A 26,682-nucleotide genomic window follows, 5' to 3' on the forward strand; every position below is an offset into this window, starting at 1 on the left:
CCTCTGTTTCATTGTTTACAAAGTTCACTTCTCCTTTTCAGGCAGATATTAACTTCCAGCAGTCAGATTGTTTCAATGTCCCACCTGGACCCAGTTGAGAATTACTCTCATCATTCATTGTCACTTCATTTTGCAAGCTCTAAAAAATAATTTGGTATATGCGTGTTAAATTGTTTCTACCTTAGAGCTGGGAAAGTGGCTACATAATCATTTTATGATAAATGTTCTCTTTATTAAATTGGGCCCTTCAGAATTGTTGTGGCACTGCAGAAAAGGCTAGAGGTGGCCTACAGGCACAGCCATCCAAACTTCAGTTAAAAAAAGAAAAAGGCCATAAGTTTGAGTGGGAGGAAAAGAAATGGCCTGAGAACAGAACAATCCAATTTTAAAACTCAGCATTTAAGTCACCTGTTCTTACATCTGTGGTACAGTTACACAAGTGCATGCAGAATATGCCTTGTTCTTTAAACTTTTTGAAGTGAACTAATTTCTGTAAGGCAGTCAAACATTTCCTTACCAAATTTGCATTATGTAGCAAATTTTTCTTGCTGGTTGTTGCTTTTTTCTGATTAATAATGAGTATGTGAAGGTTCATGCACACTAAATTAATCTTGGGGTTCCTTTTGTTGCATGTCATCACAAATGTCCCATCTTAAAATTTCTGGGTGTGTTTTGGTGCCTCACTCATTTGAATCTAATATCTCTAATAACTGTTGCTTTTCCTTTTTTTTCTCTTCTTCTTCCCAGTAATTTGGTTTTTTTCTAAGCAAATAGTAAGACACTACAGCTTTATTCTGTTTATCACCTGTTGTTTATCCAAATTAGTTCAGGAGTAGAGCAATATTAAGGTGGAATTCAATTATGCAGGAAGCATATTAATTTGCTTTTCAATTTCATATAATTACGTCAGTCCTTTGTAATCATGTCTCTAAATTCCTGATGCATGTCCACTTAAAAAGTTCTGAAATAAAGTTGAAAATGATCAGCAATACCTGTGGCATAATTCTAGATACAAGGTATGTATCTTTAGTAGAGAAGTCATGCCATTTTGTTTCATGATGTTTCAAGATTCAAGTGCTCATTTTAAACATTTGATGAATAAAATTATCCACAACCAAGGTGACTCTTTTTTGAGCAGGAGTTTTAGTTAGAAAGAGTTGTCTGATATTGAGCCTGTGTTAACTGGGGGCACAACACCCTGAGTCTTTCACTGGGACCTGTCCAAAAGCTTTCATGGCTTTTGGTTAAGACTTTCTGCATTTTCCTTCAGGTGCCTTCTGTTAGTTTTAGTTTGCACAGAAGGTGCTGCACAGACAACATACCTGTTCTGGGAAGAAGTTCTGAAGAAATGTCTGGTGAAATCCAAAGTAGTTTAACATTCCCCTGGGATTCCTCACTGAGATAACAACGAATGACAATCTCTGTTCAAACTGTTACTGGGGTGCAATATTTCCTGGTCTGGATCCACTTCAGCTTTCCTAGGGGACTCCAATCAAGTGATGGCAGTGATATTTACTCTCTGGCTGTGCTTGCTGTCCCCAGGGTGCCCTGTTGTCCCCAAGTATTACTACGTGCCTGCTGACTTTGTGGAGCTGGAGCAGAGGAGCCCGGGCAGCCAGCGGCGCTTCCCCAGTAACAACGGGCGGGACGGGAAGCTGTTCCTGTGGGGCCAGGCCGTGTACATCATTGCCAAGCTGCTGGGTGAGAGCTGCCTCCTGCACCCTTGGCCTGCCTTCCTCCTCACTCCAGACTAGCCCTGCCTTTATCTGTGACAGATAAAAATTGCTTTGCAGTCTTCTTGGTTTATGCTGCATACTATAAAGCTTAGTGGAATATTTCATAGAGTACTGAAAATCTAAGCATGATGACAGTTTTCTTTTTTTTCTGGCTTTCCCTCTTATTTCCTATTCTTCATGACCGAATATATTAATGTGATGCTATCTGGGTTAACTGCATCAGCTTCATCTGTACAGTGATGAAGCTGATACAGCTTTAGTGTACAGATACACTAAAAATCATTGCCCCAACTGCAATACTCTTCCCCTTAACCCTGCTCTCCTCATGCAAACACCTATGAACTAACATTACATTGTAAATGATTTATGGCATTTAATTCAAATTATTGACTGCTTAAGCAAGACAAGTTGAAACTTTGAGTAGTTGCAGTCTCAGAGAAAGGCAATGATTCATTCATCTGTGTTATTTTTACCCTTTTTCAATTGTATGAGCAATTGAATGTGCGTGTCAAAGTTTGACCAGTGAAGGTTGTTATGGTGAATTTCAGTCACAAACTCTCAGTCGCACTTGAAATGATTTTATAGGCTAATGCAAAAAGAATGTTTAATCCAGAAAAATCTTCACAGTTGGGTTTTTCCTTTAGTATTTCTTTCAGGAGAAAGACATGATCAGCAGTTACCTAGTAATCAGTAGATGGAGTTCTGGAAACTATTTTTCTGTTAACACAGAAGGAAAACAGGTTGTTGGTAATAAAAATGAGAGAAATTTAAGAGGAGTTTAAAAATTCAGCAGTTGGCAAGAACAGTGGATGTATCTTTAGGTATAGAGGGACAGAGTCTGTCTGGTACTCCACCTGTTTGGTTTTGCTGTATTCCTTGCAAAATACCACTTTGTGCCAACACTTCAAAGTAAATGCAGGCAATCTCACTATTAATTAAAAAAAATAATTTATCTTATAGGAGTATTAGCCAAGTAATCCTCCCATGTGTATGTAGGTTGCTGTAGTAGTTCTGCTAGTATTGGTCTGATATTTGTGTGTTTCTGTACCTGCACAATGCTGGTTAAATAAGTTCTATTTATAGTTTTCTAGCTGTTGTTTGTGTTACATAAACATTCTTGTGTTTCAGTTCTTTGCTGAACATTCTTACACACTACTTTTTTATTTTATTTATTTTTAAATATTCTTTTTCAAAATATTCAAAATTTCAGTGCAATTTTTCCCTGCTTCTCTCATAGTCTTTGGAGATCTTACAGCAATGTGTTCATCAGAGGTTGTTATATCAGGAACTCCATTTTTTCCTATTAACTTAGAGTTGGTGCATTCAATTTTGCTCCTTACTGTGAAAAGCTACTTGAATAACAATCTTGTCCTTGGTGAAAGTGTTTGTGTGTCTTACTTTGCTTGTTGGTTGTTGCTAATTAAGTGGAAGCCTGGCTCCAAATACTTTGATATCTGGGAAGGTATTGGTTTCCCATTTCATTATCCATTCAGAAATCATGGTGTTGCCTCCAGGGTATCAATTAATCTGTGTTTGTTCAGCCTCCTTGCTCGTGCTGTGTAGGCAGCACACAGTACCACCTTTGTAGCCCCTGCTGCTGTCTCTGGGCCTGGGCTCTGCCTCTTGAGGTCCAAATGTCTCTAAATGCAGCCATGTGAGCCTGAGTCCATTCTTACCCTCCCACAGAGGGGCAAACAGAAACAGTCAAAATCTTGATCTTGCTTACAAATGCTGAGTAACAGAGTGCAAGTGCCTGTGTGTCACTGGTGGAAGGCACATTTCTGCAACTGAAAAAATTGTTTATGAAGGAAAAAAGCATGTGTTTTGCAGGTGGTGATGCTGTTTTCCACAGAATTTCCTTCTTGCTTTGGATGAGGAGGTTTGTAAAACCTTTGTATTAAGGTCCCCATTTTGGAGCAAGGGAAAGGAATCCCTGGTATTCAGCTGTTTCATGCAACTGAAAATTCACTCAGTCTTTTGTTTAGTAGCTCACTTTGCTTTGTTTTCCCTTAGAGTTCTTGTATCTTGTTCTGTGGATTCAGTACTGCCTAGAACTAAGAATTTTAGCAATATTTTTATAGACCAAATGGATTAAATGTTGTCAGCTGCTGCTGATGCAGATAGGGAGCTAACAAAGGAATCTGCTTTTGCAGTCCAATACATTTGTACTTGTGATAATGGTGATGAATATTCACTAGCAGTTAGCTTAAGATTTATATTAGTCTATTGATATATTGTGACTTACTCTGTGTTAGAAATTAGATTGAGTTTGGACAGTTTCCTGTCAAAATACAATTTTGGTAGGAGAAAGCTTATTTTAAGGGTATAATAGCTCATACTGGATTATGAATCTGTATTCAAGGAATTTGTTGAAAGTTTTTAATAGTGTATTTTTATTGGAGTGCTTTTTCAGGAGAAGGTTAAAATACTGGGGTTTTAGGTTTGGTGGGGTTTTTCTCCCCCATGTAAAAAAACTCCATGTAGAAACTGCTAGATTTCAAATATTTTTAATTAGATTTTTTCACAATTTCTTCCTGAACTACCCTATTGAGAGGTACCTTTGAAATCTCTTGTTCTTTCCAGGATTCAAGTCATGTGATTACCTTGAGATAGAGGCTGTTTTGCTGGTTATTGAGTTTATAGTTAAAGCTCTAGAATAATTCCAGGGTTTTGGATTAAGGGCTTTGTAAGTGACTTGTGCTGTGGAGTCTGTTGTCTGCATATAATCTATTAACATATCTTTGTGAGCAAATAAAGGCTTGGGATTTTATACTACAGTGCTGTAATTAGCTGTAGCAAGAACAAAGCTTGAGTCATCCATTTTAAAATTAATAGAATTCTGAATTTTTCAGAATATGCTTTTATAAGTCATTGATCTAAAACAAAGCAGAACCAACTACAACACAAAAGCTGATATGTCTTTAGAAAAGCTGCAGAAAGTACTGAAGTCATTCTGTATTTCTATTCTCATTTCCTTTCAGCTGATAAATTAGTGAGTCCTAAAGATCTGGACCCCATTGGCCGCTACGTGGCTCCCCAGGACCAGCGCAACGTCAGCATGAGGTTCTCCAACCAGGTCTGCATCAGCTTCCTATTACAATATTGATATTGAAAATTTGTCATCTAAGTGCTATTCATGGTCCTCTAATATTGCAGTTAAAGTGCAAGGAAAATATTCAGTATGTGTACATTTTCTGAATTGATGGAGGATTGCTTTCAAAAGGAGATTATAACATCTTCGGTTTTGAGGAAGTGATGAACATTTGCCTTCAAATTATGTAATGCAGTCAAAATGATAGATAAAATGTAAATATAAATAACTGCTAATGAATAGGTATGTGTCTTGAGTTTTAAGTTATGTCAGGAAGGCAAGAATGAACCTGCTTTTCTTATTCCTTCAAAGTAATTTCAACTGCAATATATTAATATTTTTTGTATTTAGAGCTCCTAAGAGCTGTAAGAATGAGGGACTTGGGTTTTTTTTGGTTTTTTGGGGTTTTTTGGTTGGTTTTTGGGGTTTTGGGGGTGGGTTTTTTTTTGTTTTGGTTTTTTTTTTTTCTTTTTGGATGGTTGATACACCATCCCTGAAGGTAGGTATTTAAAAGATGTGCAGATGTGGCAGACAGGGTTCAGTGTGGGTTTAGGAGTACTGGCTCAATGGTTGGATGACTGTAAAGGCCCTTTAATGATTCTGTGATTCCATGTGCTCCTGTATTTGGATTAAATGCACAGTAGGAATGAGTGACCAGGGATGGGGAATGCTTGAAACATGGTAATTCAAATCTGTGGTGAATGGGACAGCAAGATATGTACATGTCTGTGTGCAGGGGACTCCTTTAGTTAAACAGGTAAGAACTGTGGAAATGTGTAGCTCAAAGATGTGTTTCATCCTTTTTATTTTTGTATAAGGAATGTATAATTAAGAAGTTCCTTGTTCAGCATTGTGAATTTGTTACTGAAGCATAAGAGATGAAGTATTTATCTTAAGATTCACTCCAAGTTCAGAACTAAACAATGTTTTTCTTGTTCTATCCAAATGCTGCTTATCCCCTCAGTTTGCTCCTATTTCCTGTTTCCAAGGTAATCCATGTGCCTGGCTGTTGGTTCATTCATAAGGAGACTTTCATTGCTCACAGTGCAGCACTTGCCATGTTCCTGTGACACAATGAAAGCTCAGTGATGTCCTTTGTTCCTGGTTTCTTTGTTTGTTCTACATCATGGGATTATGAATGTGACAGAACCTGGGGGCTGCTGCCCCTTTTGGGGTGCCCTCAGGAGGGGCCTGTGTTGAGTCAGCCCATCTGATTCCTCTTTCTTTGCTTCTTCAACCAGTCAGTTTTAATATGCCACAGCTGAGCACTTTGAAGAAGATGAGGCTTTGTTCTGAAGGCACTCTGTGACTCATCAGGAAGTGTCTTAGCAGAAAAGCATTTTTACAACGATTTGGGGTACCCAGTATGTGATAGGCCATTTCCAGATCTTCAGAGAGAAATAGCCTCTGCTCTGAGAGCTTCCCAAAAGTGATAATAAATAATGCAATGATCATTTATTTTCTCATGACTTAGACATTGAGGGCCACTTAGTGAGTCACTAAAGAACTTAGTAAAATGCAGCTACCCAGTAAAATTCAGCAATGCACTAGGGACTTTAAAAGTATTTCAAATGCATTGAGAATAACAGTTGCATTTTGATATTTTACTTCATCTTCAGGCAGTGCATGAAGAAGGAAGGAAATTCTGAGCATGCCTATGTCTGCTGATAGCTGTGGTGATACTCCTTTGCCATAGAGGACTGTGGATGTGTTTCTTTGATATGTAAATGCCAAAACTATCCAAGATGTGGTACCCAGTGGGGGTTAGAAAGAAGGGATGCTCTCCTGAATTAGTGGGAAATGGAGACTGTGGCATCAGGCCTTTGGCATTGCAGCCAGGAGGTTGTGGGATTTCTTTGGGGTAGTTTGTACTGAAACAGCTGCTGCAGTATTTTGGGTGGTTTTACTGCTACAGTATCAGGGCAAAATATTCCTTCATGCAGATGTCAAATGGGTCTTTGTTAAGAGAAGGTTAAAGATGCCCTGACATGACTCAGGAGAGCTGTACCAGCAAAGGTCTTCAAGTTCCAGACAAGAATCTTGAGTTTGGCTTTTTTAATCCATGTTTTAGATTTGCTTAACCAGTTTGTCTGAATATTTGATTATGCCATTTTATCTAATTGAGCTAATTTATGCAAAATCAGTATCATATTTGCCTTAAAGTGCAGGGAAAATGACTAAAAATACCATACAAAATGAGAGCACAGCACATCTTAATGATGTCTTTAGAAATCAAAAGTACTTTCTTCTCTTTAATGATGTCTTCTCTTTTCCATATAGCTAAGGAATTAGTCAGTTAAATAGAACAGAAAACTATTTCCATTTGTATTAAATTTTATTCCTGTAAGCAATAAACAAGGATATGTAAACATTTCAGAAGCCTGTGTATATAAATTTTGTTGTGATACTGCATTTTGAAAGGAGATGCACCAAAAAGAAGCCTTTTTAAATTTTTATTTGAAGCTCTGTGCTAAGTAAATATTTCTTCAAGAAATATGTATTCCATGTAGGCATGTTTTTATTTTGTGGTTGCATTGATTATAAACTCTAAACACTCGCCACTGAATAATGTGATTAATTTAATATATTTGTGGCTTTGGTCTCACTACAAAAATATATCTGATACCCACATAGTAGTGTAGATTGAAGCAAGCAATGGAAAGTATTTCAAATATTCCAACCTTATTTTTACAGCTTAGAAGCATCAATGAAGAATTAGGTAGAGGAAAGTAAGGTGATATAGACTTCCAAAGGTAAAAGTGCTATGAAAACTGTGTATATAACTATGTATAATTACAGCTGGGAATGCATCAGAAAATCAGATCAAGGACAATCTCATTGCTTGTAGAAAACTGAGGTGTCAAATGAGCAGTACAGTAGAACCATAATGGCTACCAGTACTCATTTTGTGTGTTTATAGTTTGAAGGAAATGTTGTTTCACCTAATTCAATGCCAGAAGCTGTTATTTCCCACTTTGAGGGGGCTGTGTCCATATGTTGTTTCTTGGGGGAGTGCCAGGTGGTGCTGGAGCAGGGCTGTGTTTGCTGGCTCAGTGTGTTCAGAGCACCCTGGGGCACTCTGGGTGTGCTTTGCACTCCTAACTCCCTCCAGGAGTTCCAAAGAAGTGGAACCATCCATCCTCCCTTTACTTTGAAAGGAGATACTGCAGGATTCTGCTTCAGGGAGACTCTTTAGAACCGGATTCCTTAGAGGAGCTTCTTTTGAGCCTCCTCTTTAGTGCTCCAGATCCAGGAGATTCTAACTGGGTTGGGGTTGTTGCATTCTCTTTGGGAGGATGTGGTGTAGGAGAGGATCTGGATGGTAACAATAACATTTGAGAGTGAGGTAGGGTGGGGGTTTTCTGGAATTGTTTTGTATTTTACTGGCACATGTGAAAGGTGATTTATTGCTGTCTTGTGTAAATTTCATCTTTAACAAAAAATCATAATCTGTCTAAACTGCCAGAGTAGGATTATTTCATGTTCTGAGTTAAGTTGAAACATGTGTTTAGGGTTACAATTAATTAGCTGGATTCTCTGCCTGTGATGACTGTATTCTTTTAATGTTTTGCTGTGTAGAGTTAATAAGCATTTGTAAAGATTTCATTTCAGGTACAGGGAATTAAGATTAATGACTAGTGATGAAGAGAATTGGGAAGAGAGTAGTCAAAATAATAGACTGCATGGTTTTTTTATTTATTCAGGGAAATAGATAACATATAAATAAGGAACTAAAATTATTACTTCTGGATAGACTGAGATATTTTAAGATTTTTATGTTTAGGATTAGACCATGTCTAATTTGGATGGAGCCATATTGGATGGTTTGTTTTGTCATGTTAATTGTCAACATGTTCTTGCTTTCATTCCCTTTAATACAATTGCCTACCACAGTTAACACAGTTCTAAACCTGCCAACTGCTGGTTGGGAATTTGAGGCACACACATGTGCTGTGTTTGATTTCAGGGGCTGGTGTGGCTGTGCCAGTGGGCACAGGGTGGTCAGCACTGCCAGGAGCTCAGCACTGCCAGGAGCTCAGTGCCAGTGGGCACAGGGTGCTCAGCACTGCCAGGAGCTCAGTGCCAGTGGGCACAGGGAGGTCAGCACTGCCAGGAGCTCAGTGCCAGTGGGCACAGGGTGCTCAGCACTGCCAGGAGCTCAGTGCCAGTGGGCACAGGGTGCTCAGCACTGCCATGAGCTCAGTGCCAGTGGGCACAGGGAGGTCAGCACTGCCAGGAGCTCAGCACTGCCAGGAGCTCAGTGCCAGTGGGCACAGGGTGCTCAGCACTGCCAGGAGCTCAGTGCCAGTGGGCACAGGGTGCTCAGCAGTGCTCAATGGTGCCCTGGGACAGCTGGGGTGTGGCTCAGGAGCAGGCAGGGGTCATGGGGGTGCAGTGCAGCCCCTCCTGTTGTGAGCTGTTCCTGTTTGCCTCTCCTCACTCTGTGTGCTTGGGAAGCCCGGTGGGTGCCATTTCCATCGAGGCTCTTCAATGCTCTGCCTCCTTTCTGACATGCTCAATGAATGGGGTTTTTTCAGAGTTCTGAGGTTTCCTGGCAGTGTAAGCAGAAAGGCACAGTGATAACATCTGTGCAGTGAGAGGCTGACACTGAGCTGCTTTCTCTCCTTGTGCCAGGAACGGAGTCAGGGATTTTTCCCTTTATCCTACCTCTAGCAGTTTATAACCTTGTTAAAAACTGATTTTTTTTTTAATTTTTTCCCCCTCCTTTTGGAGAGGAAGAACAACTAATCAGTCTTTTATCTTGTTCTTCTGAAGTATATTTATCATCTGCACAGCATGCAGAGTACAGCTGAAACCAATCCTTCTGCCAAGGATCCAAGGTGGCAACGCAAGGCAGGAGGGGGAGCCTGGGCAGGGGGGCTGTCCTGGCATCTTGGGGAGACAGTGATGGATGTTGTGGGAACAATACCTGAGCTGGCCTTATTAGAAATGAGAAAGCTAAGACATTAAAATGGAGTTTTTAACAAGAAGATTTATTTAGTGGAATATTCAGCAGTTTAATACTTTTCCATATCTCTTTTTTTAAAATACACAGCAAATACTATATAGCACAATCATCACCGGAAAAGGTGACTTCCTTTTTTTGAGTGTTTTATCTATTATTTTGATCTGTGTTGCTCTAGGTCACTACTTGTGATCCTCCAGGCTGTGACATGTCAAATGACAGTGACAGTAACCTTCTGTTTAATGTTGCAGCAATCCTGTAGTTGTACTGTAATGATAGTTATATTTTTTCCACAATACTTTCAAAGGTCTAGTAGTTTTTCACACAGATTTTGTGTTGTGTGCCAGTTGTGCTGTAGCTGCATTTATGTAGTTCTGGCCTGTGTTAGCACCACCATTTATTGGCTGCTGTAAATGAATCCTGTCCTTGGCTGTGTGTGAGAGGCAGAACTCATGGGTTATGTACAATTTACAGGCTGTGCTTACACAGTCCTGCTCAGCTCTTCAGTGAGAGGGGAACTGAGTCTGAGCTCAAAGACACTGCCCAGGTTAGATCACAGGCTGTCTGCAAATCATTACTCTTGGAAGGGCCTCTCTCATTTTCAGGTTGGGGGGCTTCTGCTTTTTGTTTTATACACAATGATTATGGCTGAGCTTTGGGTTGAGTTTTCCTACTGTTTGTATAAATACAAGTGATAGCACAATGATCTTATTCTGAGCAGGAAAGTCTAATGTTGCTTGAACTTCTGACTGCTTCATCTAGTCTCTTTGTGCACATACTTCCATCAGAAACTTATTTCATGTGGCAAAAAGTCCAGAATTTTTAGTGTAAATGTAGTGCTGACAGACTTCTGGGAAAAAGTTACCAAGAATTTCTTCTGCAAATCCCTAAGATCTTTATTGATATGAAAGCTCACAGCTGCCTGAGCGAGCAAGTGTTCCCTCTGAACTTCTCATTCTAAATCAATGTCTATCCCTCTATCATCACAAAAAATGCTGTCTTTTATACAATTGATAGAAGATGTGTTTAACATCTGTCATTCATGTTCTGGTAGTTTCTAGACAAAAGCAGACAAAAGCATTTTAGCAATGAAAATGGAAGCTGCTCTTAGTTGTGCTGTTCTACAGTCAGTGAATGCCAGAGGAGTGAACAAGGACCAGGGGGTTGTTCATAGCTCATTCTGCCAGAGACAGCAAAGGTGAATTGCCAGATTGAGACCCAGAGTCAAGTCAATGATTTCACCCAACATGTTGAATTCACTCCTATTTGCATGGTTTCCTGATGAAAAATACTGGTATTTATTTCAAACATGAAGTGTCAGTGTAATAAGCAGTGCAAGGAAATGCAGCTGTCTCCAGTAAATGTAATATGTCTTTCATGTCACTGAAGAGCAGCTGTGTGATGACAATTTTTCAGAGTAAAGGTTTGAAATTATCAGGTCATTATTTCTCAGTGAATTTTGTTGTTTAGCCAAAAAGCTGAATAATTTCACTCATTACAGAAATATTTATCAAAGCATTAGGTCATATCAGGCATATAGGAGATATATTGATTGGATAAATTCCAAATTTTTGTATGGAATAGAATGTTTTCCTTATGTAGTTCTTCTTAATTAAAGAAACCCCCAAACTAATCCAAGCAGTGTAATTATTACCAGAAATCTGTTTATTACCAATTCTCCAAAATGTGTCTTGCAGAGTATTATTGGTAGGACAGGCTTCCTGGAGTCTTAAGATTTATAAATCTTTCAATTTGCTCACACCATAAGAAAAAGCAATGCAGACAGTGCTGTCTGTCATAGTTGTGGATTGTTTGAATAGCCATTGTCCTTGGTCATACATACTATATTGAATAAAATCTTTAGTTAGCAATGCCAGTAATGATTTTGTCATTATTTTGCAGGGTCCCTTAGAAAATGATTTGGTGGTCCATGTGGCCCTGATAGCAGAAAGCCAGCGGTATGTATTTACTTTTATTGAGTACCTGTGTTTTAAGGAAGGGTTGAACAATACATCTGAAATGGTGTGGAATAAAATGCTGCTACTTGTATACATCTGCTGGCAAGAGAATTATTGAAACTATTCTGTGATTTGTCATTAAATGTATCTGTATTTCATTTGCAGCCTGCAAGTATTTCTGAACACATATGGAATCCAGACTCAGACTCCCCAGCAGGTGGAACCCATTCAGATATGGGCTCAGAAAGAACTTGTCAAAGTAAGGAACTCTGCATTTAAAATTATTTATCCATCTGTGTATTTCTTTTACAAAAACAAGGATATACATCAAGCTATTAGCCTTGTATCTCCCTAAGCTGATGTTTACATATTTCTGTCCTCCTAAAGCAGTTGCAGGGTGTGCTGGCACTGGAAGTTACAGATGCCTGCAGCTTTCAGGGCAATGTAGGAGCCCACATGTTCTGTATTATCTGATTGCACTTATTGCCTGAGCCACTTTCAAAATCTAATGAATGAATAATAAAATTTTAATAACATTAGTAGCTTGGTAAACTGAATGAATCTTGATGGAGAAACAAGCAAGTAAGCAATAGTCAAAGAAATGGATTAAGGCAGTAGGCATAAACCATGATAGGATTTCATAGTGCAGCCCTGGAACAGGCAATATCCACATCTCTGTCACTGGTTTCCCTTGGATTGACTATATCCAGGAAGTTTTGGGTTTGAAATCCTTTTTGGTCCACCCCTTTAGCTGAGCACATTTAACATAGCACAGTTAGAAATTAATGGGATGAAGGATCATCTTCAGCATCCCCTTCATCCTCCCTGAAGGCTCTGTTTTCTACTGGGGCAAGGACTCTCCTGAGGGACAATCACATCCTTCCATCCTGCCAGGCCTGGGCTGGCCCTGCTGGTCCTGGCTGTAGGTCAGACACAAAGCTCCTGCTGATGCTGTGTTGTGCAAATGGTGTCACACAAGAGTGATGAATGTCTGGGGCAGTGCAGTGACAAATTCTGTTCGCCAGTCCCATTGTAGAACAGGTCACTGTGTAGGGCTCTCCCTCAGAAATCAGGTCACATGGCCAATGCCACGATGTATCAGGAGTCTGTAGGACACAAGGAAAAAAGTCAACCCAAAATTAGAGAATATAGCAACATATTTTGGGTTTCTTAAGTTTCTGAGGATGAAGGATGTGCTAAACTTGGCTTATTCAGAAAAATGCTTACCCCAAATAACAACTGCCACTAACACCTGAGAAGGACTAAAACAGGAGGAAGAGAAAAAGCTGTGTTTCCATTCATCCTTGTTCATTTCTGAACCCATTTTTACTCACTAGCTTTCATGATAATATATTCCAAAATATGTTCTCTTTGTCTGTATCTGTCCTGAAATTCTGTACTGAAACTTTGGTTTAACAAATGAATACTCCATAACTTTACTATAGAGGTATACATTGTCTCTCTGTCATCCATCACTTTTTTGGTTTCCCTGCCAAAAAGATGAGACCTTCATTAAGTTTTATTATTATCACTTAAATTCCTAGCTATAGAAAAGTCTGCGTTAGGATTTATTTTTCTAAAGCTGTTGAGACATCTGGCAATTCTGACACTTCCTTTATCCTTATGATGAGTAGGTACAGCTGCCTCATCAAAACTTACTTTGTAAAGGAGTGCCATGAAAATATTAATTCACCTGATACAAAACCTCTTCCTAATGGGCTTCTTCTAATACAGGCTCTGCCAGAGCTGTGAAGTAAAGAGAGTGTTTGGGGTGTTATGAAAACTGGGGTTTGATCTTGGGGCTTCTGCCAATAACCAAAATGAACCAAAAAGCAAAGAAACAAAAGCTCCTGGCAGTATTTGTCATCCTTTGAGGGGAAAGGAAGCCAACAGTGGAACAATCAATGTATTTTGGGGAATAGAAGGTTGATCTGTGGAAAATACAGATCTCAATATTTCCTACTCTGATGCTGTCAGTTCTAAGGAGTATTTAATTTTATAAGAAACTTTTGAACTGCTCTAGTAGCACATGATAACAGTTTAAATCTCTAGACTTATTAACAAGCATGTGTCCAAAAAAGTGCTGTAAAACAAATGGATGGGGACTGAAAGTAGAACTTGAAGTCATGTAAAGATATCCAAAGTGGGGACAGTGGGGAAAAGAGAAGAAAGAAAAGAGAAGGAAGAGATAAACAATAAAATGGGACAAGATAAATGTAATACATAGGAAAAAAGTACATGTGGAGTGGAATTACAGCACAGGAGAGGAGCAGAACACCCCTGGGCATGGACTGAGTGGAGGAGAGGGAGCACAGAAACAGATGGTGTGCAAGACAGCTGCATTTTGGGTCATGCTCATAAATCAACCCCACAGCCCAGTCTGCTTTCACAGCCATTTCTTGCTATTAGCAGCTTAATAATCCAGAATGGAAGGGCTTTTTAATAAAAAAACCCAAAGGTGCTTGAAGCAGCTGGACTTGAATGAATTGTGCCTGGTGCTGCATCTGAGCTTTGATTGTAACAGATCAGGCTGGAGAACTCTCACTAGAGGAGGAACCTGCTGCAGTAGCCTGTGTGCCCACAGGGGCCTCAGGGAAACAGACAACATTGCAATGCTAATGCAGTTCTGCTTTTGTTAAGAAAACGTTTCATGTTCTGCATTCCAGCAAAATAAAGGTCCTTTAGGTATTAACTGGCCCTGTCTACTGCCCTTCTTCCAGTCTCCCTCATTTACCACAGCAGAGGTTCAGCATTGTTTGTTATGCACAGGTAGGTTATTGAAGGCTATCAGTGCTCTGACATCTCCATCCTTGCCCACTTGAATCCAGTTCCTTACTCTGGATCAACAGGACTTGTGGGTAATTTTGTTTATTTTCTTTTTTAAATAGCTCTTGGTATTAGTGCAGAAACATGGGCAGGATCAGGAAGGCCCCAAGCTGACAGCAATAGAAAGCTATTGAGTGTAATGTTTCTTCAAGTGTTTGCTTTCTTTGCTTCTGAATTATCTTCCTATAACACAAAAAAAGATTGAACTTCAGAAAATGTTCAGAATTCTGAATATTCTGCAGTAATGGTGAGTTCCTTACCTAAAACAGGCCAAGTAAGGAAAAATTACATCTTTCAGTCAGGTTTAACTGATGCATTTATACTGTATTGCTCTCAGATTAGTTGTTTTCTTATGGTTTTATACTGATACAGTGTAATAAGTGAAAATTATTTTTGCAAAATTGTATCAGTTGAATGACAGCCATACATAACTAATAAGAATCAAGCTGTGAATAATGAGATAATTCCCTCTTGCTTGTGTTGTTGATGCATTAATTTTACAAATTTGTACAAAGATATTTAAAGGGTTCCTATATTACTCTTTTACTTTTGTATCCACTCTGGAAAAGCATTACAGAAGGCAAATTTGCCTCGCCAATAAATGCAAATGATCCTTTAAAAATTATTTCAATAAGCAATTTGAAAAATCAATAAATATTTTACATACATAGAATAGAAAAGTAATCAGAGCAAGAAGTTAAAAAGAAGACCTAATACAGGAAACAACAAGTGTTTTTTAGAAAACACAGCCCTGAACAGCAATAGCAGCCACATTTTCTGAATCATTTTCTAATCAAAGCAGACTGCACACAGCTTTCTTTGTGAGATGTGGCAGGAGATGGAAAAGGCTGCTATCTAGGTTTTTATCAGTTTTCATGACTCTTTTTCACAGGCTTACTTCCATTTGGGAGTCAATGAGAAATTGGGATTATCTGGAAGACCGGACAGACCCATAGGATGCCTTGGAACATCAAAGGTTATTACAAGAAAAGTTTATATTCTCCTTATTGATAAATATTTCAGATAAACATTTAGTCTATGTGATTTTAACTAGAATTGAAATGTAATATTATTTTGTGCATATTTTATGACGTTCAAGTCCTGGTATTTGGCTCTGATGGATGTTTTAAAGAAGAGATTAATGGAAGTTTTCTTTCTCAACAGATTTACCGAATCCTGGGGAAGACTGTAGTTTGCTACTCGATCATTTTTGATCTCAGTGATTTCTACATGTCTCAGGATGTTATGATGTTGATTGATGACATTAAGGTATTTGTAACTTTTCATTTGAGTAACTGACAAAAATAGTCTGTAGAAGAATAAACTGTGCAGTCTGATGAAACAGAAGACTGAAAGGGGAACACAGTACAGTGTGTATTATTATAATACAAAAATAAACCTGCAGCTAGAAAGTGTATTGAGACAAATGTCATGTCAGCCCAGTATGAGTTCTAGTGAGTATCTCTCTGTGACAAAAAAACCTGCCCCCCAAGTGACTGGGAATGCTGTAGGGCAGCAAGCAAATTATCATCAGTTTCTTTGGGAGAACAAATGTTCTTGCCTGAAAAAAGGAACAAGACTGGTGTTTACAGGAGATATGAAAGCCTTACATGGAGCAGACACTACTTGATTTTGCACCAATATTAAAACCTGCTCCCCTTCCAGTGGCTGGGATTCAAGCCCTGGATCCCCACACACATTTTCTAGGTTGTTGCCTGTAGTTCAGAGCACTGCCCTGTCTCATCCTTTGCTCCATGATCCATTCATTTTCTTAGGAGTATTTTCAGAACACTTAGGGAATAGCAGGGCCTGACAGCAGCTTTCTGTTGCAGAAATCTGTTGGTGCTTTAGCAGCCGAGGTGTTTTTAAGCTGCTGGGTTTTCAGGGCTGTAGGTGCCCTGCTGTCTTGCACTGTGTGTTGTGGTAGGCTGTGCTGGCTGTGTTCTTTGGGATGTCTTGTGACTGAGGCTCCTCCTTGCCCAGAATGCCCTGCAGTTCATTAAGCAGTACTGGAAAATGCACGGCCGGCCCCTGTTCGTGGTGCTCATCCGGGAGGACAACATCAGGTAGGGAGGGAGAAAAGCAGCATTTGCAGTGTGGGGCTTACCTGAGGGCAAGATTCATGGAGTTCTGTTTCAAATTGCAGAGGGAGCAGATTCAGTCCCATATTAGATATGCTGGCAGCCTTTAGAAAGGGACTTGTTGGAGGAGTGAAGGTTCACGTTGACAGAGTACAGGTAAGGTGTCTCTCCTGACTTTTGTGTTCTTTCCTCCTGGTACTGCTACATGTATTCTTACTACTTTGGGGCTTTATGTGACTTCTGATTTTATTTAGTTTCATAAAAATAAGAAGTCAAGACATTTAGTACTGTTTGTTTTGTCTCAACAGAAACATGGGTTTATTTTAATTCCTTTTGATGTGTCTTTTGAAAGTCATAATCCTCACAGAGGATTTTCAGAAGGGAAGGGGGTGTTTTTTGTTAGGCAATCTTGTGAAATTACTACCAAAGGATAAAGCCACAGTGTCAAGCACTGAGGGATTTCTTTTGATTAGGTAATCACAGAGGGGGGAAAAAAAGTGCTTCACATATATTAAAATTCTTACAAGAACTAAGATCTAGTTTTAACATCTTTACTGTTTGAATGAATCTTAAAGCAGGAACATTCCTTCATTAAAATGTGAAAATTACCAAGACAGGTGCTGACTTTACCTACTCCTATGTGGTAGTTAATCTTAGTTTGCACCTATTGAACTATACTTTTTTTGTAAGAGAGAAGACTAAAGACAGAGTAATGACTTCTTGTTCCCTAGAAGATCATTAATTTGTAGAAGAGCTGGGTCATTGGGAAAGGAAATGCTTCTAGCTGTGATGGTTTAAGATATCCCTGCAATCTTTAAGTATTTATGTATTTCTCCTGCTCACATGCAGGTCATGGAGTCTCCCCTGGTACCACTGACTCTTCCTAGAGCAAATGCCATTACTGCCCATGGAAAACATTTCATTTGGCTACAGGGTTGTTGTTGTTGTGGTTTGGTTTGATTATTTGTTTTTTAAATTTGACTGCAATGACTTTCTTGCCTTGCAAGAAAGATTTATCAGAAAAGAAGTTTCTTCATCTACCTGTGTCCTTACTCTAAGCACTACACTGGACAGCCATTGGGGAGTAAACTTTGCCTTCCATACTCACTGACCTTCTGGAAAGATTCTTTTTCCAATATAAAAAGTAAGGAGTTGTTTTAAAGGGTTTAAGATGGTGGACAGTCCCTGGTCTTTGCTTTATTTGTTAGCCATTAAACAGAGCACATGGGAAGATACAAACAAATGTTTGTCTGACTTGAAGGCCAATGGAGGAGGTGGTTGGGTGCCTTTCCTGCTGGGCACCCTGTGCCTCTGCAGCAGCTGAGCTGGAGTCTCTGTCTTACTGCACAGTTGGCATTTTGTTAACAGTCTTGTTTCATTATAGGGGAGGATTTGGGAAAAGAACAGGGGGCAGGTCTAATTCCTGGTGTTTTCTTGAATAATTCATTTATTCCAACAAAATATATATTGATCTTTGTCAGTTGCACTCAGCTGCTTCATTTAGGTGCACATGTTAAACATGCCTGAGAGAGAATGTGTATCTCTAATTGGGTGAAGGCTCTTTTTTTGCTGTAAAGTATACCAAATCTGATTTAATTTAAGATTTTGTATGCTCAGAAGTTTTGTAGCTCTTTCCTGTTTTTTACTTTCATTGTCATCATGTGTTCAAGCAGATGTGCAAGGCAAAGAATGAATGGCACCAGTAATAAAAGCAAAGCAGGGTTTTTATATTCTGTCATCTCACAGTGTAACAGATCAATGTTTTACTGCAACTCATGTACAATGAAAATGGAATATAAAAGTTCACAAAACACACTCAGTTTTATTTAGCTAATGAGACCAATCAAAAGCAGTCTTAAAAATGCTGTAGTACAATACATTTCCTCTGGCAGTAGATAAATGGGGAATTCCTATAAATTCAGAGTGAATGAATTGTAATGACTGCATCAGATAAATGCAGCACTGACTTTCAACTCTGTAATCTTTTGAGATGGAAGTATTTGTAAACTGCATTTGATGTGCAAACTTAGGCCAGGCATGCTTGGATTAGGGAATGAGCACAGAGTGGGAATGTTCTTTGTAGGGCTTGCCTGAAACATCAGTGAGGCTGACAGGAAAACTTCCTGGCCTTCAGCCATCCCTGGAATCATGAGCTGTGGGCTCCAGAACGTGGGGACTGTGCAGGACTCTGAGGAAGGCAAATGCTCAGTCTCAGTGTTTCCATCAGCCCTGGCTTTGGGGTGGGCAGTGCTGGATGAAGCTGGACAGGACAAAAGAAAATGGAACATGAGCAAAAAGGAGACAGCAGCCCCAAGAGACTTCTGCTGCCTTAAGCTCTCTTTTTCCTCATGAAAGAGCAAAAATACTCTGAAAGTGTAAAATATTTGGAATTGTAGATAACAAAACTACTTTCTCTGTGGAAACCATCAGCAACATACTGAGATTAAGAGACAGCTATATAGTTATGTATATATTTTAAAATTTGTTTTCAATTTTTCATTGCAGACATTAATCTCTGGAGCAGTTGTTGAACAACTTGATTTCCTAAGCATCACTGAAACAGAAGAGTAAGGCTATATGAAAATAGTGGTGATGATTTATGTGATTATTAAAATATTTTCTGAACCATGAAGAAATTAAATACTTATTTTTCAGGGCTCCTGTATTTAAGAGTTTGGAGGAGCTGGATCTTCCAAAACATTCAAAAGTCAAGAGACAATCTAGTACTCCCAATGCTTCTGAACTTGAACAGCAACCAGATGTAAATATTAATGACTGGAAAAACAAGTCAACATATGAGATCCTGCAGAAACTTGATGTAAGAAAACTTGATAAAAGTACAATGTAACTTCATTCTTGTGAAATAAGAAATTCTGTGCTGATACTCTTTTTACCTTTAGCCTTAGATCAGCATGATCAGTGTTGGGGCACAGCTAATAATATGAAATATCTGATATTCCTCTCCATACTCAGGGAATCCTCCTCTTTATCTCATCACAGAGCTCCCTGGCCCTTCAAGTGTAACTGTTGGCTCTCAGTTCTGCCAGGTGCCCCAGTCATCCCTGGTGCCAGGTGACCCTCTGGATCCATTTGCATGTGTCCTAAGAACAGATATTTTATTGACAAATTGCTTATCAAAAGAGACTTGAGCAGTGGGTATTCACTTGAATGGACTGGGAACTTCTTAATGGCATCAAGGGATGGTTCCAATCTGCCACTTGTTTCCTGTACCTAGAGGAAAACTTCCAGTAACTGTTCTAGATCTAGTGTTGATACAAACACACCAAGTGTTCTGCTTGGTTCCCTATTTCATTACAAGCATTTCTGCTGTAAATTAAAGGACCTGAGAATGAAAAGTCAGGAAACTTTTCCAAGGTCAAATTATTACAGCTTAATATGACCCACAGAGAAGGCTCTGCAAGCAGCAGTGACAAGGAGACAGCACACACAGGTATGGAATAGTTGTCAAATCCCCTTGAAAATAAAATAATTATACTTTTCCTTCAATTGAAAAGAAGAAAAGGCCCTTTGGTTTCACCTGAAATTTTTAATAGCTCTTCTGGCTTTGCTTCAGTGACAATCTGAAGGCTGTTTATGGTTCTGTTGTTGCTGGTTTTTATTTAAGGACTGCAGTTGCCTGGCAAGTCAAGTGTTGCTCTCGAGTATATTGCTCAAAAGGGAAGGGCCGAATTTCATCACCAAGGAAGGTAAGAGCTCCTGCCATGTCACTGCTCTGAGGAAGCAGCTCTGTGTTCAGTTGCAATGAACATGAATAATAGCTGTGCTTGCCAGCACTTGTGGAGCTCTTTTCTCTGCCATTTAGAGCAATTTCTGCTTTAAATAGGAGATGCAAATTGATGGTGTGGTGGGGAATGAGCTGCTGGATATATGAATGCTTTTAGACTGTTGGTAGGCCAGTGCTGTATCTGGTTGTAATTTTGTATGCATAGATTAGAAAAAAATTACAGGATTTGCCCTTACAAAGAAAACAGAAACAAAAGTATAAATAGTCTGTACTATATGAGGTTTTATACTGAATTTTTATTCTGCTTTGATGTAATCTCACTTCAGTTCAATGTATCTCTGAAGCTCTGGTTTTGTATTAGGGCTTTGTTTTAGAGCACAGGGTCTAAATTCCTGTAATGTAATTCTGAGAAGGCTACTGAGGCTTTGGGATTTTGTGCTGCAAAGTTTGGTGTTTTGTCTTTTTTCCCAAAGATTGCTTTTTAGTTGCCTTTTTATATATGATTACTCAGAAAAAAGAGGGCTATTCAAATCAAATAGTATGAGTAACTCTTAGTTACTCATCAAGCAATGGGACTTCCCATCTCATGTTACAGAGCCCTGCTTCTTAATTTTGGTAGGAGATGGCTGCTTCATGTGGAGAAGAGCTGTCATATGGACATAAACATACATTATATCTGCATTGCTATGTTAACAAGATCATAGAACCTCTAGGATATTCTGAGTTGGAAGGGACCCACAAGGATCATCATCCTTCACAGCCCACCACAGCCATCCCCCCATGTGCCTGAGAGCTGCCTGAGCTCTGTCAGGCTGTGCTGTGCCCTGGGGAGCCTGGTCAGTGCCCAACCAGCCTCTGGTGAGGAACCTTTGCTTGATATTCAACCTAAACCTCCCCTGCCTCAACTCCGGCCATTTCCTTGAGTCCTGTCATTGGTCACAGAGTGAGGAGATCTGCTCCTGCCCCTCTGCTGCCCCTGGTGAGGATGTTACAGATCCCAGTGAGGGCTCTCCTCAGTCTCCTCTGCTCTGGGCTCCACAAGCCAAGTCACCTCAGCCACTCCTCACATGGCTTCCTGCTAAATCCTTCACCATCTTCCTGTGCCTCCTTTGGACACTTTCTAATATCTTTTTATCTTTCCCCTGTTGTGGTGCCCAAAACTGCCCACAGGAGTGGAAAGCCACCTCAAGTGGGATAAAACCCCTTGGCTGATAACCCAGTGCATTGCTGCAAGCTGTGGCTACAGTCTGCACCTTAGGCCATGTGGGCTCTGCAGTGGCCTTTTCCAGCAGTCACCTGTAGTGTTGGGAGCTCAGGAGCTTCCTTTAGTCCTTTGTAGGTTGTGTTCTTTGCTCTAGAAACAGCTCAGGGCAGATTCCCTAACCTCTGTGAGCAAGCAGTGTTACCATTACAACCCAGCCATTGGATCATGATGATGGACTTAAAAATGCTGTTGAAATCAATTAAATCCAAAAAAAGTGCAGTTGTGCCTCTGAGTGTTCAGAGCTGACTTGTGCAGACCTGTCAGTGCCATCCCATATGAAATGGTGGGGATGATAACCTTGTTAACAGGCACCTTGGATTGAAGGGGCTGAGCCACTGCCTAAGAGTTCTGTGCATGGAGACTGTGAGACTGACATGAGTAATCACCCAATCAATAACACATAAATCTAAACACAGAGGCTGAAGAACTTGAGGTTCTCCAGTCTGAGGATGTACTTGTGATGGGTGTACCTTTATAGGCCAAATCTCTGTGTAGATTAATTTTCTCCAATATATTGCAAGAACAGGTGATATTATAGGTGTCTCTACAGAAGGCACAGCAAATTCAGCTGAAATCTGGTTTGGCTCTTTCATAACAACATAAACTAGGAGACAGGGGACTTGATTGCATCTGAATTTTAGATGTACAGCATAATAGATAAGTGCTTTACTAAAGCAGCTTCAGAATTAACTGGTCTCATCAAACTTGCCTTATTACTATTAAATGATAGCCTGTGCATCTTTTTTTGCTTGTGTTTTGTTTTTCTTTTCTTTGTTCAATCCCTTAAGGTACTGTTGCTGAACACATTGAAAGAATCTACAGACGAGCTGGCAGCAGAAAGCTCTGGTTTGTATACAAATATCATGTTCCTTCTGCCTTACACCAGTTTTGTTTTCCTAATGTTTTTATAGAAAGTAAGGCTGGGTTCTCACACACTTAAAGGGGGGAAAATGGCAGCATTCCTGACAGTTGTATTGCTGCATGGCAGCTGAAGGTCTGGTTTAATAGGCTTAAAAAATTAAGAAACAGTTTCTTACTGTTATCTTTTAAAATACAAAGCAATAGGCTGGTTTTGCACTGGGTGCTGTTGCCAATACACAGGCCCCATTACATTGAAATAATGTGAGAAGAATGTTCATATTCTTATTTCTTACAGGGCATGATAAAATATTGTCAATAGCTCCATGTAGGAAGGCTGGTGATAAGATATAAATCATTTAATCTGATGCACTAACTCAGAATTATTGCCCTGAAGTAATTTGCTTTAAGCCTGACTTTGACACAATAACTTTAAAAGGTTTCAGCAAGTAGGTTGATATTTACATGTTGTTTATTAATTTCTTTGCCCTGAAGCTCAGTAGAAGTTTAATTTCTTTTTATCAAAGTCAAGCCTGTCCTGAACTCTGTTCTCTCACTCTGTAACTATTCCTTACAGGTCAGTAAATATAAATATGTTTTTCTTTTTTTGTTTCTACATGCAGTTAAGTGGGCCTTTGCCAATAATGAGGTAGACCCAAAATACCTTGGTGGTATTTTTTGTAATTAATAAAAATCAGAAGTATTTTTAGGAACAAAATATGTAAACTGTTTTTCATTTCTCTTCCCTGATTGCCATGTGACACACATATAGGTTGGTGTTGCGCTACAGTGCTGCATTTGCACAGAAATTTTCTTCTTCTATAACCCCACATATTACTACTTTACTGGTACATGGGAAACAGGTAAAGTGCCCAGAAATCTGAAGTGCAGCTCTGTGAGATATTTTTTTGCTTATTTGCATTTTGATGGTATCAGCTAATGCATTTTTGAAATGCTTTGCTCTTGATCTTAAGGAGTGTGTAGCAGTTTTCACAGGAATCAACATCAACTGTTTGAGTTTTTTACTAACACCATAGAATATTACAGCTTATTCCTCATCTCTGTGAATAAATGATCCTTAGTAGCCTCAAAACCTATGCTAGAAAAGCTCAATTACAGTTCTGTTAGGTTGGTATTTTGTCAGGAAATTATTATTAAATGTATTCATATCTTTAACCACCTCCTGCATACATGGAAAAATGTGGTTCTTAGAAGCTACAGCTTGTTTTTAACCTGGCAGGTGACACAAGTCTCTTCATGCTGCACATGCAAAATATTACCTCAGCATGGAACACACAGCAAGGCTTTGGTTTTATGTGTTATACTTTCTCTTGCAAAATCTTTCTGACTCTTCCTTAAGTAAATGTAAAAATTACCAAAGTTATCTTGCAAAATGATGAAAATGTCATAAGAGAGGAGCTGGCATCTCTTACCTGCCTTTGGTTAAGATGGTGTTGAGAAGAGAACAAGAAGCTTTTTATGGAACTGGTAGTTTAATGAGTTCTAACTAAATATATTTCTGATCCATTAACCTATATCTGAACTAAAAAATGAGAACCTACAGAAGATTGCATAAAACCTGATCCAAATTCCACTTTGTACATAATGTATGTATTCACTGAGTTAATTTTGAGATTCTGCTGTGGCAGACTGCAGCTTTCTATCTGAATTCATTAAACTAGCATGTGATATGTAGTGGGATTGCTCTGTTTTCTGCCCTCAGGTCTGTTGTGCGCTTCGCAGCAAGTCTTTTAGGTAAACTAGTGGACAGCCTTGCACCATCTATTACTAATGTTTTAGTTCAGGGCAAGCAGGTAAGTCTTTGCTCCTCAGAACTGCATTAAGGAATGATAACAGAAACTAAACAAATGGCTTGTTCATTTTCAAGGCCTCTGATGCTTCTTTTAAAAGTATGCAATGGCTTAAAAAAAACCTTACCAAAGAAGAGAAATCTAGAGAAAATAAATATATGTTTAATAATTGTATTTGGAATTGAATAATAATCTTAATTCATGAAAGAATAAGACTGAAAAGACAGTTCAGCATTTATGGAAGACAGGAAGGGGCATGATTTCTGGAACTCCTTGGGTTGAAGGTCTTTGGGGAGACCTTGGAAACCCTTCCAGTGCCTAAAGGGGCTCCAGTGGAGCTGGAGAGGGACTTTTGACAAGCACATGTAGAGACAGGACAAGAGGGAATTGCTTTAAAATGAAATAGGGCAGGTTCAGTTTAGATCTTGGGAAGAAACTCTTCCCTGTGAGAGTGAGGAGGGCCTGGCACAGGCTGCCTGGAGAAGCTGTGACTGCCCCATCCCTGGGAGTGTTCAGGTTGGAGGGGGTTTGGAGCAGGAATGTTGTAACAAGATGATCTTTAAGGTCCCTTCCCACCCAAACCTTTCTGTGATTTTATCTATATGCCCTCTTACTTGACAAAAGTAGATGCAGTGAAGTATTAAAGCATCTTTTGAAAGACTTCTTTAATGAAAATGTAATCATTCCCTGTGTGATTGAGCATAACACAACACGTGGGTGGCAGCTGAGCAAAAGTTCTGTCAGGGTTTTCTGTTTCAAAGAAAGTTTAATTGTGTTTTTTCCTTTCCTAAGGAGAACATTATTTTTCTTCCCCAGCACAATAATTTAATTAAATTCATGAATAGTTGCTTCTAAATAATACAAATTGAATATTTCTGTATTTCTGTGTCAAACATGTGTATGTGTATACCTGCTTACATGCAATGTTGTTGTCTTACCCCAGACTGAGGTCTGGATTTGTGCTTATGGTGCTACTCAGCTGTAGAGAAGGTCACACCTGCATGCAGCATAATTTGAGGCTATTGGCAACTTTTGAACCTAACATCCCTTCCTTGATCTTTGTTATAGCAGAAAAACTAGTGTTGCTGTCTTACTGACAATAGATTAAAAACAAAACAGAATTTTAATAAATTCCTTTTTTGTGGTTAAACAATCTGGTACCAGCAATATATTTTCTTAAAATTAAGGCTGTAACTTTTAGCATGCTAGTAGAAATAAGAAAACAAAACTATAAATTTAATTTTGAATTTTAATTGTGTTCTACAGCTGAAATGTATGAAATTATATAACTGTCTAAACCTAATGTACAGTCCTGATTATAACCTGATTATAAAGCAGTGGTCTTGTATTTTTATTTTAATTTGGAAAAATAGATTCCATATTCACTGTGGTTGTTAGTGAAGTTTATTACTTCAATAGCATCCAATTAACAGTATTAACAAGCATCAGCCATTGACGTAAAACTGCCCCTGTATTGTGAAATTTTTAAGAAGCAAAGCAGAGTTGGTGCAGGTTAGTTTCTGAATTGCTTTGCAGTGCTTTCTTGCTGTGCCTAGCCTCTGAATTGTTTTCCCTGTGCCACAGGTGACGCTGGGAGCGTTTGGCCAGGAGGAAGCAGTTATCTCTAACCCCTTGTCACCCGCAGTGATTAAGGACATGATCTATGATAAATGCCGCCTGCAAGATGAGCGAGAAGCTGTGCTGCAGCAGGAGCTGGTCATCCACATTGGCTGGATCATCTCCAATTCCCCAGAGCTCTTCAGTGGGATGCTGAAGATACGGATTGGGTCAGTAAAGCACCTCTGGCATTGCAGGGGAACATAGACTTCAGAGAGCCACAAACTTGAATCAAGGTTAAAACATCATTTACCTCCCACCTGTTCTCTTCTGTTCTTTGACAAGGTGACCTACAAACAGGCTGTGCTGGAGTGCTGTCACATTCCATGGGATCTGCATTTCCTTTGCTACTCACAGAAGTTAATTATTTTTTTCACATTTAGGAAGAGACATGCATTTGAATAAGCACTTCTTTGAAGAGGCCAGGTGCTACTGACTGAGATTTACTGAATCAGTGAGCGTGCTTTAGAATCAGAACTTAAGTGTTTCATCTTCCATATTTTTTCCCATAGAGAAAAATACAGCATTTCAGCACTGGAGGTAGATACCAGCAGCCTTTTTTCTAGCATACAAGATTAATATTTCTTCTTTAGCAGTACATTCCAGTCATCATAAAACAAAAAATTGCCAGTATTACTTTTAACTGGAAGTATCCTTCTGCACTTAAATGCTCTTCTGTCCCCTCCACAGATCCATGTTACTCCTCTTTCCTCCCCTTCCTTATTCTCT

General features: G+C 39.2%; 1 protein-coding gene across 3 annotated transcripts in view; it reads left to right on the forward strand.

Moving 5' to 3' along the window:
* Positions 1-26,682, forward strand: part of PHKB (phosphorylase kinase regulatory subunit beta) — a 66,972-nt gene that overhangs the window by 30,105 nt on the left and 10,185 nt on the right. For all 3 annotated transcript variants that reach the window (XM_066557173.1, XM_066557172.1, XM_066557174.1), the window contains 14 exons: positions 1,543-1,701; positions 4,718-4,812; positions 11,696-11,751; positions 11,917-12,010; positions 15,470-15,553; positions 15,742-15,846; positions 16,561-16,643; positions 16,724-16,814; positions 19,164-19,225; positions 19,314-19,476; positions 20,284-20,365; positions 22,456-22,513; positions 24,249-24,339; positions 25,921-26,123. In XM_066557173.1, coding sequence (XP_066413270.1) covers positions 1,543-1,701; positions 4,718-4,812; positions 11,696-11,751; positions 11,917-12,010; positions 15,470-15,553; positions 15,742-15,846; positions 16,561-16,643; positions 16,724-16,814; positions 19,164-19,225; positions 19,314-19,476; positions 20,284-20,365; positions 22,456-22,513; positions 24,249-24,339; positions 25,921-26,123 — 1,426 coding nt within the window. The remainder of the gene's footprint in view (positions 1-1,542; positions 1,702-4,717; positions 4,813-11,695; positions 11,752-11,916; positions 12,011-15,469; positions 15,554-15,741; positions 15,847-16,560; positions 16,644-16,723; positions 16,815-19,163; positions 19,226-19,313; positions 19,477-20,283; positions 20,366-22,455; positions 22,514-24,248; positions 24,340-25,920; positions 26,124-26,682) is intronic.

This window comes from Molothrus aeneus, chromosome 11 (genome assembly GCF_037042795.1).
Source record: "Molothrus aeneus isolate 106 chromosome 11, BPBGC_Maene_1.0, whole genome shotgun sequence".
In the NCBI taxonomy this organism is placed as follows: domain Eukaryota; kingdom Metazoa; phylum Chordata; class Aves; order Passeriformes; family Icteridae; genus Molothrus; species Molothrus aeneus.